Here is a 14,802-nt window from a genome sequence, read left to right on the forward strand (position 1 = left end):
AATATATCTTACTGACACTCACTGTGATCACGTTCTGTGATGTGAACCTCGCAGTCGGTGTGAGAGTGCAAAGTCAGGGATGGATTAAAATAGAAGTTATGGAATTATATCCTAGTCGCTTGCCAGGACATTAAGAGACTTGATGACCTGTCAATTTAGTGAACTAATCAAGCATGTGAAACAGAATAAAGAAACCTGATAGTACTGTCTTTGTAGCTTTGAAAGCAGTGGCTGTCTGTGGTAACTACTATAGTAAAATGCAATTCACACTCGTGGGGAAACAACTGCCTGATAAAGAAATTAGTTTTCTGGATAATAAGAAAAAAAATATATTCCCTATCTCTAGAAATAGCAGTTTATTTGAAAGTAAATTGATTTACAATTTATCAGGGAAGAAAATTAGCCCTTGAATCGGTATGGGGTGAGAAGAGCTTAGCTGGGACTTGTCAGGCTTACAAGTCTGGGTTTAAGGAGCAAGAGGTGCCCAGCACAAAACGTGAGTCCTGTGAGAACTCCACAAATGTTGCGAGGGGTACAAATACAGGCTGTTAGCTGAGATCTTTATAAAGCTGGGGCCAAAAGATATATATATATATATACATATATATTATACAGCTGGGGCTGTGTTTGAATTTTCCTGAAGTCTGGAGACTCTCACAGTCAGCCTTTTGCCTTAGGCATGTTTTAAAAATCTGTACTGATTCGAAATAATGTGTGAATGGCCTGAGCTCAGTAATTATACTTAGTTTACTCACTGAGGACTTTGAAGGTCTTTACTTTCTCTCCCATGATCCATCTTTGCCTAGACTGACTACTTCCTTGCATTTTAGGTAAACATGTAATTTCCAATGTAGTTTAGTAATTTTGGTAGAATTTACAACAAGTAGGAAAACTGTTCATTTACACATTAAAAATAACAAGGAAGCACGCTTCTGATAATGCACTACATGCTCTGCTAATAGTGGATTAATCTCAAAATGAGGTTAAAAGACTTGGCAAAGATCACCCAGCAGACTGTGGTAAAGCTACAAATAGCGCTTGTCCACCTTATGGCAAGTCTGAGCTTTAATCGCTAAATGACATGGTTTTAACGAGGCTGGAAATAGATGTCCTGTTGCTGCTTTTGAGGAAATATTATTCTAAACATCTCTAGAGGCCTTTTTTCTATTATTAAATATTTTTTTTTCCCTTAGTGAGGATTACAGTATTAGAACTTGTTTAAGTAGTATGAAACGTCTTAAATAAATGTGTTTACAGAATGTAGTGGATTGACAGTATCAGAATTCTCAGACATTCTAAGTCCAACATAACTTTAAGGGGGACTTGCTAGAATGTACAATGCGGTGGCTTTTAAGACACCTTTCATTAAATCAGAGACCTTGGAAAAATGAGTAATCAGAGTCTGATCATACCTGGAAAAAAAGACCCTTGAATACTGGCAAACAGGTTGGTTGAATAGACACTTATGTCACATCTAGATTCTCCCACCAGACGTGGATACATGGTGGATTGCAGGGAAGGGATCCCAAGTAAGGAAATCCGTGCTGTCAAAAAGCTGAGCTCACACCCCTGTTAAGCAGCAGCTAAATCCTGCCCAGAGGGACGTGAAATCCATGTTATTTTGCTTTCTGGAAGAGCCAGGGAGGAGAGCCTGCGAAGTTCATCCCGGCTGAGAAACAAAACGAGGACAGGCAGGGATTTCCTCTCAGCAGGACATGCTGAGAACGCAAGAACTCACGTGTCCAGATGTTTTATCCGCAGATCTCTCAAAGGGAATGGGATGCTCAAGGCACAAGAGTGAAGGGGTAAATTGTTGAGGGGTGTTTTGACTCAGAGATCTAATATAGTATAACCAGGGAAAAAAAATTGCCTTCCCTAAAGAGGGAACTTAGTGTGACAGTGCTAGGCTAATAGTTGGAGTTGATGATCTTAAAGGTCTTTTCCAACCAAAACGATTCTGTGATTCTATAATGTGATCTTTATTTAAATAATTTGGTGTGCCTTTGTTAAACAAAAATGAGATTCAGCAGCTAAGACCGAAATGCTGGAAAAGGGCGTTTCCCTTGCATCCTCACTATAAACACCCTGGAAAACAGAAGATCAGCAGCCGATGGTGTAAAGCGCCAGCAGGCACCGTGCGCTCGGAGCTGCGGCCGCTGCGGGTGCCACAGGCGGTGACAGCTCAGACGGACGCGCCGGGAGGTTAAAAGGGAGCAGGGACACAAATCCATTAGCGGATGAGGAGGGGAGGTGCGGGCTGACACCCGTGGGGCGGTCCCGGGGAGGGGTGTCCCGGGGGTGTCCCCGGGGACCGGGCCGGCGACATGGCGGGGCCCGCGGCAGCGCCCCCTGCAGGCGGGAGGCCGCGCCGTCGCCATAGCAACCGGCCGGCCCGAGGTGGCGGCCCCGGCGGGGGCGGCTCCGGGTTAAGCCGCGGCTTGACCGGCCCCGGCTGCCGCAGCGGGCCCGCCAGAGCCAGCCGGGCCCGCCAGAGCCAAGCGGGACCGCCAGCAGGTGAGCGGGGCGGCGGCAGGGGGGCGGCGGTGGGGAGCGGGAGGCAGGACACCCCCGGTTCGGCAGAAGGGTCTCCCCTCCGCGCCCGGGCGGGGGCTGCACCCCGGCGAGTTTCAGCGCCTCACTGAAACGGCACGAATCATTAATACCGGTCCAGTGCCACCCTCCCCTGCAGCCCCCCGGGCCTGCATCCATATGTTATCTGCGTGCATATGTTATCTGCGTCCAGACACACATTTGCAGCAAAACAAAGCAAAAAAACTCCGATAACATTGGTTTACAGGATTTATTCAGCCTACTTTGCCCTAAATTGCAGCCTCCCACGCCGCACTTGGAGCTGTGTCTGTGACAATCTTTACCTTCCATTCCATTTAGTTTTTCTGATTTTAATATTTGCTAAGTACTTGTTTCTATATTTGGCACACTGTTGTTCTTTTAAACTTTTGTAGCACTTGTGAAAACCCATGTACAATGGTTGATTTATCAAACCAGTGCAGATCGTGGGTTAATGACCTTGAGCTGTGGCTGATTTAATTATAATAACAGCTGATATTACACGTGATACAGGACTGTGATTGCACCTGCCTGCTGGTCCTGGAATAGTGACTTTTATTCCCTTTCTCCTTAGGACAATGGCTTCTATTGCCGAGCGCACGTTCATCGCTATCAAGCCTGACGGAGTCCAGCGGGGACTGGTGGGAGAAATCATCAAGCGGTTTGAACAGAAAGGTTTCAAACTGGTGGCCATGAAATTAATACACGTGAGCCTTCCTTAATTTGTATGTCTCCTTTTTCATCCAAACTGCAGCCTTAAAATAGAGCAGCGTGCCGTACTGACAAACGCAGTCTTCAGAACAATTAAACCTGAAATTTCGAGGAGTCTTTTTTGGATATTTTGGAAAAGTTCCAATTCCCAGCTCTGGCTAAATGCTTTAGACATGCTAAGCACGCTAATTTTAGTAACTTGATGTCCTTAGTCTGAAGAGAGTGTTCCTTTAGGTGCATCCCATACCTCACAAGTACCAGCTCACATAAACTGTCTGTATTGTAAAGATTCTTTTCAAGTCCAGGTGTGGTTAAAGCAAACAGTTCAAACTCATATTGACCAGAACTACTAGGAACATGCCAGAAATGCTGCATTTTTAAGTGCGTGCAAGTTTTAGGATTAATATTGCTCTGAGGTTAATCTATGTGATTTCAGTGCGCTCTTAAGCTCTTACAGTAAGCTTTTTGTTGGTTGGTTGGTTTTTAATGCAGGCCTCTGAAGACCTTCTGAGAGAACACTACATTGACCTGAAGGACCGGCCGTTCTACGATGGTCTGGTGCAGTATATGCACTCTGGACCTGTGGTAGCTATGGTGAGTTCTTAAAAATGAAGCCGAGCTAAGAAACGTTTACTGTTTAATTGTCTTACCTGCAATGAGATTGTGTTACCTATTGAATTCTAGTTTAAAGGACTTAAAAACCTGGATCCAAACACTGTAATTCGGAAGGTGTACTCAACTCCTTTTCCCTTAATCTTTTTTCACGATCTTTCTCTCCTGTAAGTCAGTATGTTGAGGAAGAGTGCAGGGCTAAAGGGGGAAGCAAAGCTCGGACCTTGAGAAACAGTAAACCTGCACAAAAAACCCGCTATGAAATGCCATGCATTAAGCAAGCTGAAAAATGGTGAAATATTTTTGCTATTCTCTTAAGCTATATTAACTCTGAAAATCTTTTTCAGTCTTAACTTCATTAGAAGGGATTTTCTCCTTTTGTTTCTTTCCCCCTTGATAGTGCATTTGTAAAATAGTTGAGCTGGAGGTCCAGATCTCCAGTGAGCAGCCAGTTTGTAAGGCTGTTCACAATACTGAGATTTAAAATCGTTCTCTTCCCATCCTTGCTGGGAGGGTGTTGTGCGGAAGGGGAGAACTTCAGCAGGTGCTTCAAGAATCTGACAGACAAATTGGCGATGTGTCTTGCTATTAGGAATATTCAGTTGGTGATTAGTGCCATGATGGGCAACATTGTATAGGTCTGTAAGGTGTGATTAACTCTTTCTCCTTTAACTACTGATAAGATTTAATAATCTCAATGTATTTTTTTTTTGAGGTGTGGGAAGGTCTTAACGTGATTAAGACTGGAAGAGTGATGCTGGGGGAAACTAATCCATTCGATTCAAAGCCTGGCACTATTCGTGGTGACCTCTGCGTTCAAGTTGGAAGGTACATTTTCAAACTATTGGTATAATCGAATACTACATGTCCTGTGGTATGTCATGATATATGTCACGATATAGGCAGGAACGGCGCTCCATCCTTCTCTGTCTCACGCACGGAGCCGCCGTTCCTTGCGCCCATGTAAGGCCATGATCTAAAGATGAAAGTCAATTTGTGGTCTTCCCCGTTGACAGAAGTGATGAGCAAAGCTGGGCCTGCACGCTCTGTGCCTGCTGCTGCTTCACAATTACACACAACTCCTCTTTAGCATGGAGACCGCTTTAAAAAACAAAGCTTGCTTTGAGTTCAAGGATTCTATTACTTTTATATCCACCTTCGCTTTTCCTAGGAACATCATTCACGGAAGTGATTCTGTAGAAAGTGCTGAGACAGAGATCAACTTGTGGTTCACTCCTGAAGAGCTGGTTGATTACAGAAGCTGTGCTCATGAATGGATCTATGAGTAAAACGGAGCCTACACCTTGGGGTATCCTTACTGCCAGCCTCTAGCTTCATATAAACTGGTAGAAACCCATCCCAGAAATCCGTGATGTTGCTCTGTAGTAAATATTAAATACAGTCAGTGTTTGCTGCTGCTTTGGTTAAAAAGCTGCCGAGCTATAGGTGGAATTGTACTTTTAGAAAGCTGCTTCTGGGGGTGAGAGATAAGAGACTGAAATACAGAGAAGTAAAACTTTCATTGTTAATGACACGTAACACATAGATTTTCCTGAAACACTCTGTACTCAAAGAGGGTATTTTGATAAACAGAAAAAAAAAGTGTTAAGTTTGTTTTTTTTTTTTTAATTTATTTATTTTTAAATAAATAAATAGGCAAATGGTTCAGTGCAAAAAGTTAATTTCATCAGAACATTAGAGGACAACTGGTGTTATGTAAGTATATTGATAGTGTGGCTGAACATTCAGGATTGAACTTGCTATCAAGTGAATCCCCATGCCCAAAACAGCTGCAGAAAAAAGCTTGTTTGTGACACAGAGCATGGCTGTTTTTAAAATGACAACTTTCCTCTAGATTGACACTGTTTCAACTTGCCTTTTTTTCCCCCACATGGGATTTATGTAGCTTTTTAAGGCAGGATTAATACACCAGGCTTTCTGAAATGCCCTTTTATGTGAAAAGGAGATTAATGTGAGGATGGGTGAGGGAGATCCACCTTCAGCCCCTTCACTGTAGCGCTCCTGACCTTGACAGAGCAACAAGAGCGACGTTTGCTTTACTGACTGAGCAGCCAATAATTAAGCTGTGTCCTTATTTGTGTTCTTTCCTTAACAGCTGGAGCTCCAGAACAAGCTGTTCTTGGATAGGGTATTTCAGGAGTGGCTGTAGCATTATTTTTTATCTATTTATTTAATCATGTAAAGAAATAGAGTCATCGTACTGCTACATGTGCTTCAGTAGAGGTGTGTGCGCCTATCAGAGAAACCTATTGGCCTCCTGCAGGAATTTTAACAACAAATACTCACTAGCTGTGCTGGATGAGGAAAAAGAAATGCGTTGGGGTCAATATTATGTATTTATTTATCTGCAACATTGTATTCGTTAAAAGCAAGAGTTTAATGAGGTTATTGTTCAAACTCCTAGATTTTTCCCTACAGCGAGTTCTCGTTTCAAATGTTAACCTGTGCAATGAAAGTTGAATTCAATGCTTTGTGAAAATATCAGACTCCTAAAAAGGGATGGCACAAAATAAAACATTTGCTGTTTAAGTGAAATAAAAGGTAATTTTCATTATATTGCCTAAAAGCTAATTAATGACTATTAGGAGAGGGAACAACCTCCCTGGGCAGCCTGTTCCAGGCTCTGGCACCCTCACTGAGAAGAAGTTTCTTCTCAAATTTAAGTGGAACCTCTTGTGTTCCAGTTTGAACCCATTACCCCTTGTCCTACCATTGGTTGTCACCGAGAAGAGCCTGGCTCCATCCTCCTGACATTCACCCTTTAGATATCTGTAAACATTAATGAGGTCACCCCTCAGTCTCCTCTTCTCCAGCTCCAGAGCCCCAGCTCCCTCAGCCTTTCCTCACACGGGAGATGCTCCACTCCATCATCTTTGTTGCCCTGCGCTGCACGGTTCAGCGTAGTTAAACATCCCTATCTTTCTAGAGGAAAAGGCTCGTTCCCTCGCTGTTGCAACTGGAAGCCAATAACCCCAGAGCGGGGGCGGGGAAGGCGACAGGTGCCGCAGGGCACAGCCCGGCCAGCAGCTGCCGGGGGTTCGGGGCAGCCCGGGGCAGCCCGGAGCAGCGTCCGCCGGCCGAACGGGCCCAGGCCCGGCCCCGGCAGCGCGGGCTGGCGGGTGTGGGCGGGCGGGCTCCCAAACGAGCCCCCAGCCCCGCCGCGCCCGCCCCCAAGCGCCGCAAGCGGGGCGGCTCCTCCTCTCCGCAGGGCGGGGGATCTGGGGCCCGCCCGCCGCCTCCTCCTCCTCTTTCTTCGGCGGCTGCGGTGCGGGCGGCAGCGGCTGCGGGAGCTGCGGAGAGGTGAGGGCGGCGCGGCGGGCCCGGGGTGGGGGGGACAACGCCTGGCCGCGGCGGAGCGGAGGGCAGGGCCGGGCAGGGCCGGGAGCGGGGCCCCGCGGGCCCGGGGAAGGAGCAGCGCCAGCCGGTGCCACGTGGGCCCGGAGCCGCCATGGCGGGGCGGGCGGCGGCTCCTTCCGACCTTGAGCCCGGGCCTGAGCGGAGCGCGTCTCTGTGCCCGCAGCGCCATGGCCGCCAACTGCGAGCGGACCTTCATCGCCATCAAACCCGACGGCGTCCAGCGGGGGCTGGTGGGAGAGATCATCAAGCGGTTCGAGCAGAAGGGATTCCGGCTGGTGGGCATGAAGTTCGTGCACGTAAGTCCCTGCGCCCGGGAATCGCTGTGCCCGGAGCGCTGGCCCCTCACCTGCCACAGCAGGTACTTCAGTATACACTTACACATCTTCCTATGCGGCTCTTCCTGCATCAGAACGGGAATCTGATGCTGTATTCACCAAGAGCTGGACGTACCGCGTCACACGTCAGGCCACGCTTTCTATCTCTGCCGTTTCCTAAGGAAACAAAATTTGCTCGGATGGGTTAATGGCCTGATGGAGCGAGCTGAAATGACCTTGGCTGAAAGGCTGCATCAGGTAATGCAGCCCGGACATCGTGTCCTCGGTTTGTTGCTGAGGATTAATCTAAAGCAAAGAAATAATTTTGACAACTCACAACAATGACACTACTACTACAAAAAAAAAGGCGTTTCATGCGCTCCTTAATGTTACATGGGGGCTTTCATTGAAGCCCATAAAAGCATCACAGCTACTGTGGATAATGTTAATGACTGGTGAGTCCAGTCTTTATTGCTGTAGTCTTACAGCTTTTCTGGGGTGATATTTTGAGGTGATATTTGATGTTTCATCTGTCCTTTTAAAGGCCTCCGAAGAACTTCTCAAGCAACATTACATTGACCTCAAAGACCGACCATTCTACCCTGGGTTGGTCAAATACATGAACTCCGGCCCCATCGTGGCCATGGTAAGCAGCTTGATTTTGACTTTAAAGAGGGCTTTGTTAAATATATTTGTCTCACTTTGCAAAAAATATTCAGATATACTGTTAAGGAAACACTCTTTCAAGCTACCTAGTTCTGATAGTGGCATAATAAAACCAAAATTAAAATGGAGACAATCCAGTATGAAGTTACTACTTAAGAAGGAAAGTGTGCACATATAAATTACACATTAAAAGGCTTAGCATAGATTAAGCAGAATTCCTGAAGGACAGCCTTGTACACCAAAGAATGTTTTCTTTTGGGGGAAAAAGGGTTGGGCTCTGGGATTGGCCTCCCACAGAAACCCATCTTCTGTGCCATTTGTTTTTGCACTCCCCCAAAACCCAACAAAATTGTCCTCATAGTGTCTCCCTTGGTTCTGACTACGTTCCGAACTAGGAGCGCCTGTACCTCACCAGGCTGTCCTTATCCCATCGCTGCAGGGAGGGTGTTTCCTTACAAAGTGTAAGTTATTAGCAAAGAAAAGCTTTGGTATTTTGTATAAGCACGGATTAATAGGGTTTGTCTTTTTTCCTTAAGGTATGGGAAGGACTCAACGTGGTTAAAACCGGGAGAGTAATGCTGGGGGAAACAAACCCTGCTGACTCCAAGCCTGGTACCATCCGTGGTGACTTCTGCATTCAAGTAGGAAGGTTTGTGCTCAGTTTATCAGTCGACATTAAACACATCAGTAGTGGTAGTATTTTATGCTAGAAAGTCAAAATTGCTGGCAGAGATCCTAGTCTGATGGTATTTTATTTGCAGGTCACACAAAATGGCTTGGTACAAAACTGACTTTTTTTTGAAACACAGCCCCTCATCAGAGCTCCATGTAAGATCAGTCGGGGGCATTGGCCGGTGTTGGGGAGTAGCCGTAGTCCCCCCTGTCCGGCTGAATTAGCTCCTCTAGTAGATATGTGAATATCGTACCTGCAGGCATAGTCCCACAGCTCTAGCTGCTTCATCCCAGTTTTTCCTTATGGAGAACTACAGGTTGCCAAAAGTGTATTTTTATATGAAACAACGTGTTTATCTCCTTCCCCAGAAACATCATTCACGGCAGTGACTCCGTAGAAAGTGCCCAGAAGGAGATCAACCTGTGGTTCAAGCCTACAGAGCTCATCGACTTCAAATCTTGCGCCCATGATTGGATCTATGAGTGAAAGAGTTGCTGTGATGAATTGTGCCTTGTGAACGCATCATCTCAGTCCGGCCAGGGACCCGGGAGCAACCCCCACCACGGTTAGCTTAGGCATTTCAGCACTGTCCAATAAATGGATATGAACTCATTTGTTGTGTCGCATTCACTATAGAACAGATTATGGTGCTCAGATGTTCACAGATGTCATTTGACTCAGTCATTCAGTATTTTCCTCCTATAGAAGGAATCATTAACACAAACTTCCATGTACGGGCATAATGCTTATCCAACGTCACCTTCTCACATTAAAAATCTCACCTTGTGCTCAGAGCCTCTCATGGTTGATTTGTGCTCAGACCAACACACCCAGTTCCTTAAAACATTCATTTTCTTTACCAATTGTGGGTTTTTAATCTGCATTCTCTTACAAGAGAAATAAACTGGAGTGCATTAATATATATCCCCGGAAAGCTTTTGGAACAAAATCACTAATCACAAAGGCTTTTTATCGTTTTTATTTTGTGTAAAAAAAGGCAAATTTAGTGAATTATTTTCATCTTGTACACAAAGTTATAATCTTAATGCTTTTCACATCCATGCTGAAAATCTGCAGTCTCGTAAAAATGAAAGTAACATTAATTTCTCCAAAAGCGGTTTTCTTTTCACTTAGTTATGTACATCGCATGAGAAAGCTTTAAATAACTCTCTCATTGACCACACAAATTACCAAGAAAATAAAAGATTAAATTTGTACAGATATTGATCTATATATCAAATACATACAGAAATGATGTAAAAACCCCTTTTGTTTTAATCTTGATTCCCGCCCCAACATTTTCCCAGGGGCCAAAGCAGATGCCTTTTTATTTGTAAAAACGGCTGTGGCTTTTTGTTTTAAATATGAAAATCAAAAGGAAGAAAAATTCAGTTTAAGTCACAGTTTTTTAAAATCCCTTCCCAATAAAGGATTGTTACCAAATATATTAGCACCATCGTACAAATATTGACAGGAGAGGGTATTCACATCACATAAAACAACAATTAAAAAAACCCAACAAACAAACACTGAAACCCGTGTTAGTATCCGTAGAACAAGGAATTGGTAACTGCTTTGCTTTCCTCAGATGCAGCAAGGGAAAGGTTAACGAGTTGTATTTTAAGCAACATAAAAATCAAAGATCAGCAGAGAGATTTGGAGCAGTAAAAGAAGCCGCAGAGTCAGGTACACAACCTGCACCACCTTACGGTTATAAAAACCAGTTTTGCCAAATCCTGGAGTGAGTTTGACCCCGTTGAGGACTCCAGGTGTCCTACATTCGCTGCTCTTTAGCCAAGGGATGCGGCTCAGGAATGTGCGGTGCCGGTGCCTTGAGCCGCGTTACCAACCAACGCTTCACAAGCGCAGCAAAGCCCCCGCGATGGACACCCCGGCCCGGAGGTGCCCACTCTGCAAAGAGACCCCTCCAAATACACCTGGTAGAATTTTGCTCAGGTTTTCCTTAAACCTCCCCTAAGCACGTGGTTTGCTTAGGACAGATTTCACTGCACTTGGCAGTTATACAATTTAGGTATAGTTTGAATTCAGAAACACAAGAGAAATTTCACACAAGTCACGTGTGTCTGAGAATGCAAGTTGACTCACAGACCTTAGTGTTTAAGGAACAAAATACCTATTTTTTAAGAACATTATAAAGACTGACAGACTTTAAATCTGATTATTACATTTCTCCAACACAGGAAGTGTATTCAACTTAAGTGCTAATTTTGCCTCTTGACTGTAACTGAGAAATCAGGTGTGACTGAAAAACAAAGTTCTGAGTCTGGGCAAAGCACAGGAGCCTGAGGTTTCACAGCTTGGCAGCACACCTTGCCCATCGCTAGCCCAGATTTTCACATTATGAAACACAAACGCAACAGCTTTTTCTACTGAATTCAGGAACTATTGATGAGAGAAGAAATTACGACTGTGCCCACCTTGTTTTGGTTCACTGGGACAATCTGGAAGTTGTTACATTAAAGAAAAAACCCAATAGTGATGTACTTACCAAACCAAATCAATGCTTGCAGAGCTGGATTTTACAGCGAGTTACACGGAAAACACAGGAAAAAAAAAATAATCAAGGCTCAAAGTGTCATTACAATGGTCTCTAATGCTACTTCTCCAATCCAGGCTGTTCAAAAGAAACATCGTGGGTGGGTCAGAATCCAAGAGAATGTATTTGAAGTCTACCAAGCCTGACAAAGTCCTTTTTATGGCTATTTTAGAGAGCTAAAATGTCTTTTTCACCTGAAGTTACAGATACTTATAACCTGATAACCAGATTCCATCAATAGAAGTTGTTGTTAAGAAGGGGTCGTTATTTAAGAAATTTTACCAGTAAGGGAGAAAAGAATTCCAGACATTCCTACACTATACAGGACATTTGTTACTTCCAGTAGTAAATACAAAACTTTACATAATTAACCCCTCTTGCATAGAATGAGGTAAACCTGTGCATATCACCAATACTATGTACCCAAAGTTAGAGCAATATTTTAGAAAATAATCAAATTGCTGGTTTTCAACTTTCTATGCATTTCTTTTTTAAGCTCAAACAACAATATACAAAAAATGGTCTCCTGGGGCTCTGTGGGTTCATATCCTTAAAGCATTTCTTAGGCTGTAGGAACACAGACATTAATCAGTTTAACTTTTTTTAAGCCCTAATTTATGGTCAAGAGTCAGATGATGACTGTACTGCTCTGAAGGGGACCTGCTAAGACCCAGCAGCACTTACAGAACATACGCAGTTAATTCCTGAGAGTTTAGTTAATGAACCTTACTGGTAAAAGCTAAAGCTCTTGGTGCACGTTGTTCCAGTCACAGCTCTGCAGGGCTGATTCACTCTTCTACTCATCAACTCCATGAACTACATCATTTACAAAAAGTACAAAGTTTAAAAATATGGAAAGATAAAATCCAAATTATTAAGAGTTCCTGCTAAAATACTCTGTGTTTTACCGGTAGTCACTTTCACCCTTCTACATGACTTTTGCCTTTAAAAAATCTGGACAGTTAAGCAAGTGGGGCTAATAATGGGATGCTTGAAGTGAGACACAAGGATTCCAGACAATAAACAAATCCAGTTTGAGTTATACTCTAGACAGTATATGATTTATATACTGTTCTCAAGTCTCAACTTCCATTTCACACTATTGCAGCAAGAAAAGAATATTGCAGGCTGTGCAGAACTGAACCATTATTTTTAATTCACCATGTATGGCTCCTTATAGCTCACCTGAAATCACGTGGAACATCAGTTTTGAATGTTTGGAATATTTAAGATGGTAAGGAAACACCTAGGTCTTTCTGAACAGCAAAAAATAGAAGAATGCTCAGAAATACCTTCCCATGACCAAGGGAGGTCTGAGCTACTGTTGGTAGCTAAAATGACTCTTCCAAAGAGGGGAGTTTCCTGAAGTTCCAGTTTGGCGCAGGGCTCTGTAAACGTTTGCTGGAGCCTCCCAAGAGCACAGACAGTCACGGACAGACAAGAGCTTTCCAGTCCCAATCCAATGCCCACTGCAGTCAATGCAGACAAGGCGGCTGATGTTAATGGGCACTGAATCAGACCCTAAGGAACTTTAAAAAAGAAAAAAAATTACATAAAAAAAGTATTTTAAACTAAATAAAAACATCTTGAAAAGTTAAAATCTTCCTCAGGTGATGGCTCCGTTGCAATTGGGGCTACTCACTGAGTAGAGCTTTACAGGACTATCTTCCACATACCATTTATGCCTCTAAATTAGGGCTTAAACGTCTTATTTTCACAATAAAAAAAAACCAGAGGCGTGACCAGTGCAGTTCACAAGAGTCTAAAAGTCTCCCAACTTGTACCAAAAAGGTTCATTTGTTATGACAGTTCATTTGTATTTGCAACTATATCTTCCTCCAACCGCTTCCCACAATCATGCTAATTAAACTTTAATCTTACCAAAAAATTAGAATTTCAGTTCTTGTTAACAATGCACAATAAATCTGAACTTGAAAATATTACAAAATTCTTTCAAAAGCTTCAAATACAACACAAAAGTGTCCATTTGTTTTTTTTTTTTTTTTTAATAAATTGAAAAAAATCTTTTTCACTAAAATAGTTTCCCCGCCCTTCCAAAAAATTCTGAACTGAGTCTAACTCGTCTACAGTCAAAGTGCCCCGGGTACAGTCACCTGAACTGTACCAGCCAAGTGGGAACAGAAGTCAGTCGGTGTTGGAGAAAAGGCTCTTTTGCCATCGCCAGCACAGAATCACAGAATCGCTCTGCCCCAAACTGCGGAGCTGCCTCACGGTTCCTGTTTGATGTAGTAACCGGCAGATCCGTTGCTCTCCTGGTCGGACGCTCCTTGGAGGAACCCATACTCTTCTCCATCCAGCAGCTCCTCCTTCAGCTGCAACGAAGACACTACAAAGAGAAGACGAACAGTAAAGATCCATAACATTCAAAGCAAATACAACTTTTCCTTAAGTTTACTTACTATTATTTAAATTGGGAACAGAGCCCTGATTTCCCATTTTCTTATATTCTGTATTTGAGTGATTCTGCTCATAACACTCAGTGTCCCACAGAAAGCAGATGCTTTCTGACTATTAACTGACCCTTAAGTTATGATCTAATATTAACATATTTTAACAAATTGCTTGCAATAATATATTCTCTACAGGGCTTTCTCAAGAATTTTGTATTTTAAAACACAAGTTTAAGGTAACTGAATGTGTTAATAGGAATAACAACTGTTGCTCAGAATAACACTTATTGAGTACAATGAAAAGGACACTGAAACCAAAACATCAAGACTTTCACTGAAGGTGCAGTACCCACATTAAAGAGTTGATTATAACAAAAATGCTTCTCTGTGACCAAATGAATGAGAAGAGTACTAAAGCTCATAGCTGCTAAATACAAAGTTTATATGCATTATGAATGTATCTTCAAATGCATAAAAACACAGTGAAACCTTTTATAAAAAAGGTTATTCTCAATAAAAAAGGTTCCTTTCATGGCATACTGCACCTTTAAGCACAACATCTGTTTACATGCAAGTATTTCCAAATAGAATAGGGATCTAGGGAGAGATTACAAACTTTTAAAACTACAGGATAAGCACAAACACATTTTGGTCACCCACTTTTCTTATGTCCTTTGTACTGTTGCGATTTAGCTTTTTTCTTCTGTTTTGACGAACTCGACTGGCTATCTCTTGACGCTGCAAAAAATTAAGAATCCAAAATTTAAGTTTAGTATTTTGGAAAAACACTTCAGAACGTGTTAAAACCGCTACAAAGTTATAGAATTTCTCCTTAGTGACTGATTGAAGGCAGAATGCCTTTGTTGTTGAAAAAGCCTTCCATTCAACTACTAGCAGTAACTACTACTACCT

General features: G+C 43.1%; 3 protein-coding genes across 6 annotated transcripts in view; 2 read left to right on the forward strand and 1 right to left on the reverse strand.

Annotated features, from left to right (window-relative positions):
• The first annotated feature begins 2,366 nt into the window (after positions 1–2,366).
• Positions 2,367–6,466, forward strand: LOC136109621 (nucleoside diphosphate kinase-like). Of its 2 annotated transcripts, XM_065852444.2 has the most exons (6): positions 2,367–2,514; positions 3,143–3,275; positions 3,772–3,873; positions 4,607–4,719; positions 5,063–5,200; positions 6,020–6,466. In XM_065852444.2, the coding sequence occupies exons 2-5, from the start codon at positions 3,147–3,149 to the stop codon at positions 5,178–5,180; spliced, it is 462 nt and encodes a 153-aa protein (XP_065708516.1). In that variant the 5' UTR covers positions 2,367–2,514; positions 3,143–3,146; the 3' UTR covers positions 5,181–5,200; positions 6,020–6,466. The 2 variants fall into 2 exon arrangements, with proteins under 2 accessions (XP_065708516.1, XP_065708515.1); XM_065852443.2 differs by having other exon boundaries at positions 5,063–6,466.
• A 589-nt stretch (positions 6,467–7,055) lies between these two features.
• LOC136109622 (nucleoside diphosphate kinase) lies at positions 7,056–9,534 on the forward strand. The gene is made up of 5 exons (XM_065852446.2): positions 7,056–7,212; positions 7,433–7,565; positions 8,128–8,229; positions 8,786–8,898; positions 9,291–9,534. The coding sequence occupies exons 2-5, from the start codon at positions 7,437–7,439 to the stop codon at positions 9,406–9,408; spliced, it is 462 nt and encodes a 153-aa protein (XP_065708518.1). The 5' UTR covers positions 7,056–7,212; positions 7,433–7,436; the 3' UTR covers positions 9,409–9,534.
• Positions 9,535–9,885: 351 nt separating this feature from the next.
• MBTD1 (mbt domain containing 1) overlaps positions 9,886–14,802 on the reverse strand; it is a 28,105-nt gene continuing 23,188 nt past the window's right edge. For all 3 annotated transcript variants that reach the window (XM_065852442.2, XM_071816633.1, XM_065852441.2), the window contains exons 16-17: positions 14,551–14,628; positions 9,886–13,826 (exon numbers count right to left, since the gene is read on the reverse strand). In XM_065852442.2, the coding sequence (XP_065708514.1) occupies positions 13,708–13,826; positions 14,551–14,628 (197 nt within the window). In that variant the 3' untranslated portion in view covers positions 9,886–13,707. The remainder of the gene's footprint in view (positions 13,827–14,550; positions 14,629–14,802) is intronic.

The sequence above is a fragment of the Patagioenas fasciata genome, chromosome 18 (assembly GCF_037038585.1).
Source record: "Patagioenas fasciata isolate bPatFas1 chromosome 18, bPatFas1.hap1, whole genome shotgun sequence".
Classification (NCBI taxonomy): domain Eukaryota; kingdom Metazoa; phylum Chordata; class Aves; order Columbiformes; family Columbidae; genus Patagioenas; species Patagioenas fasciata.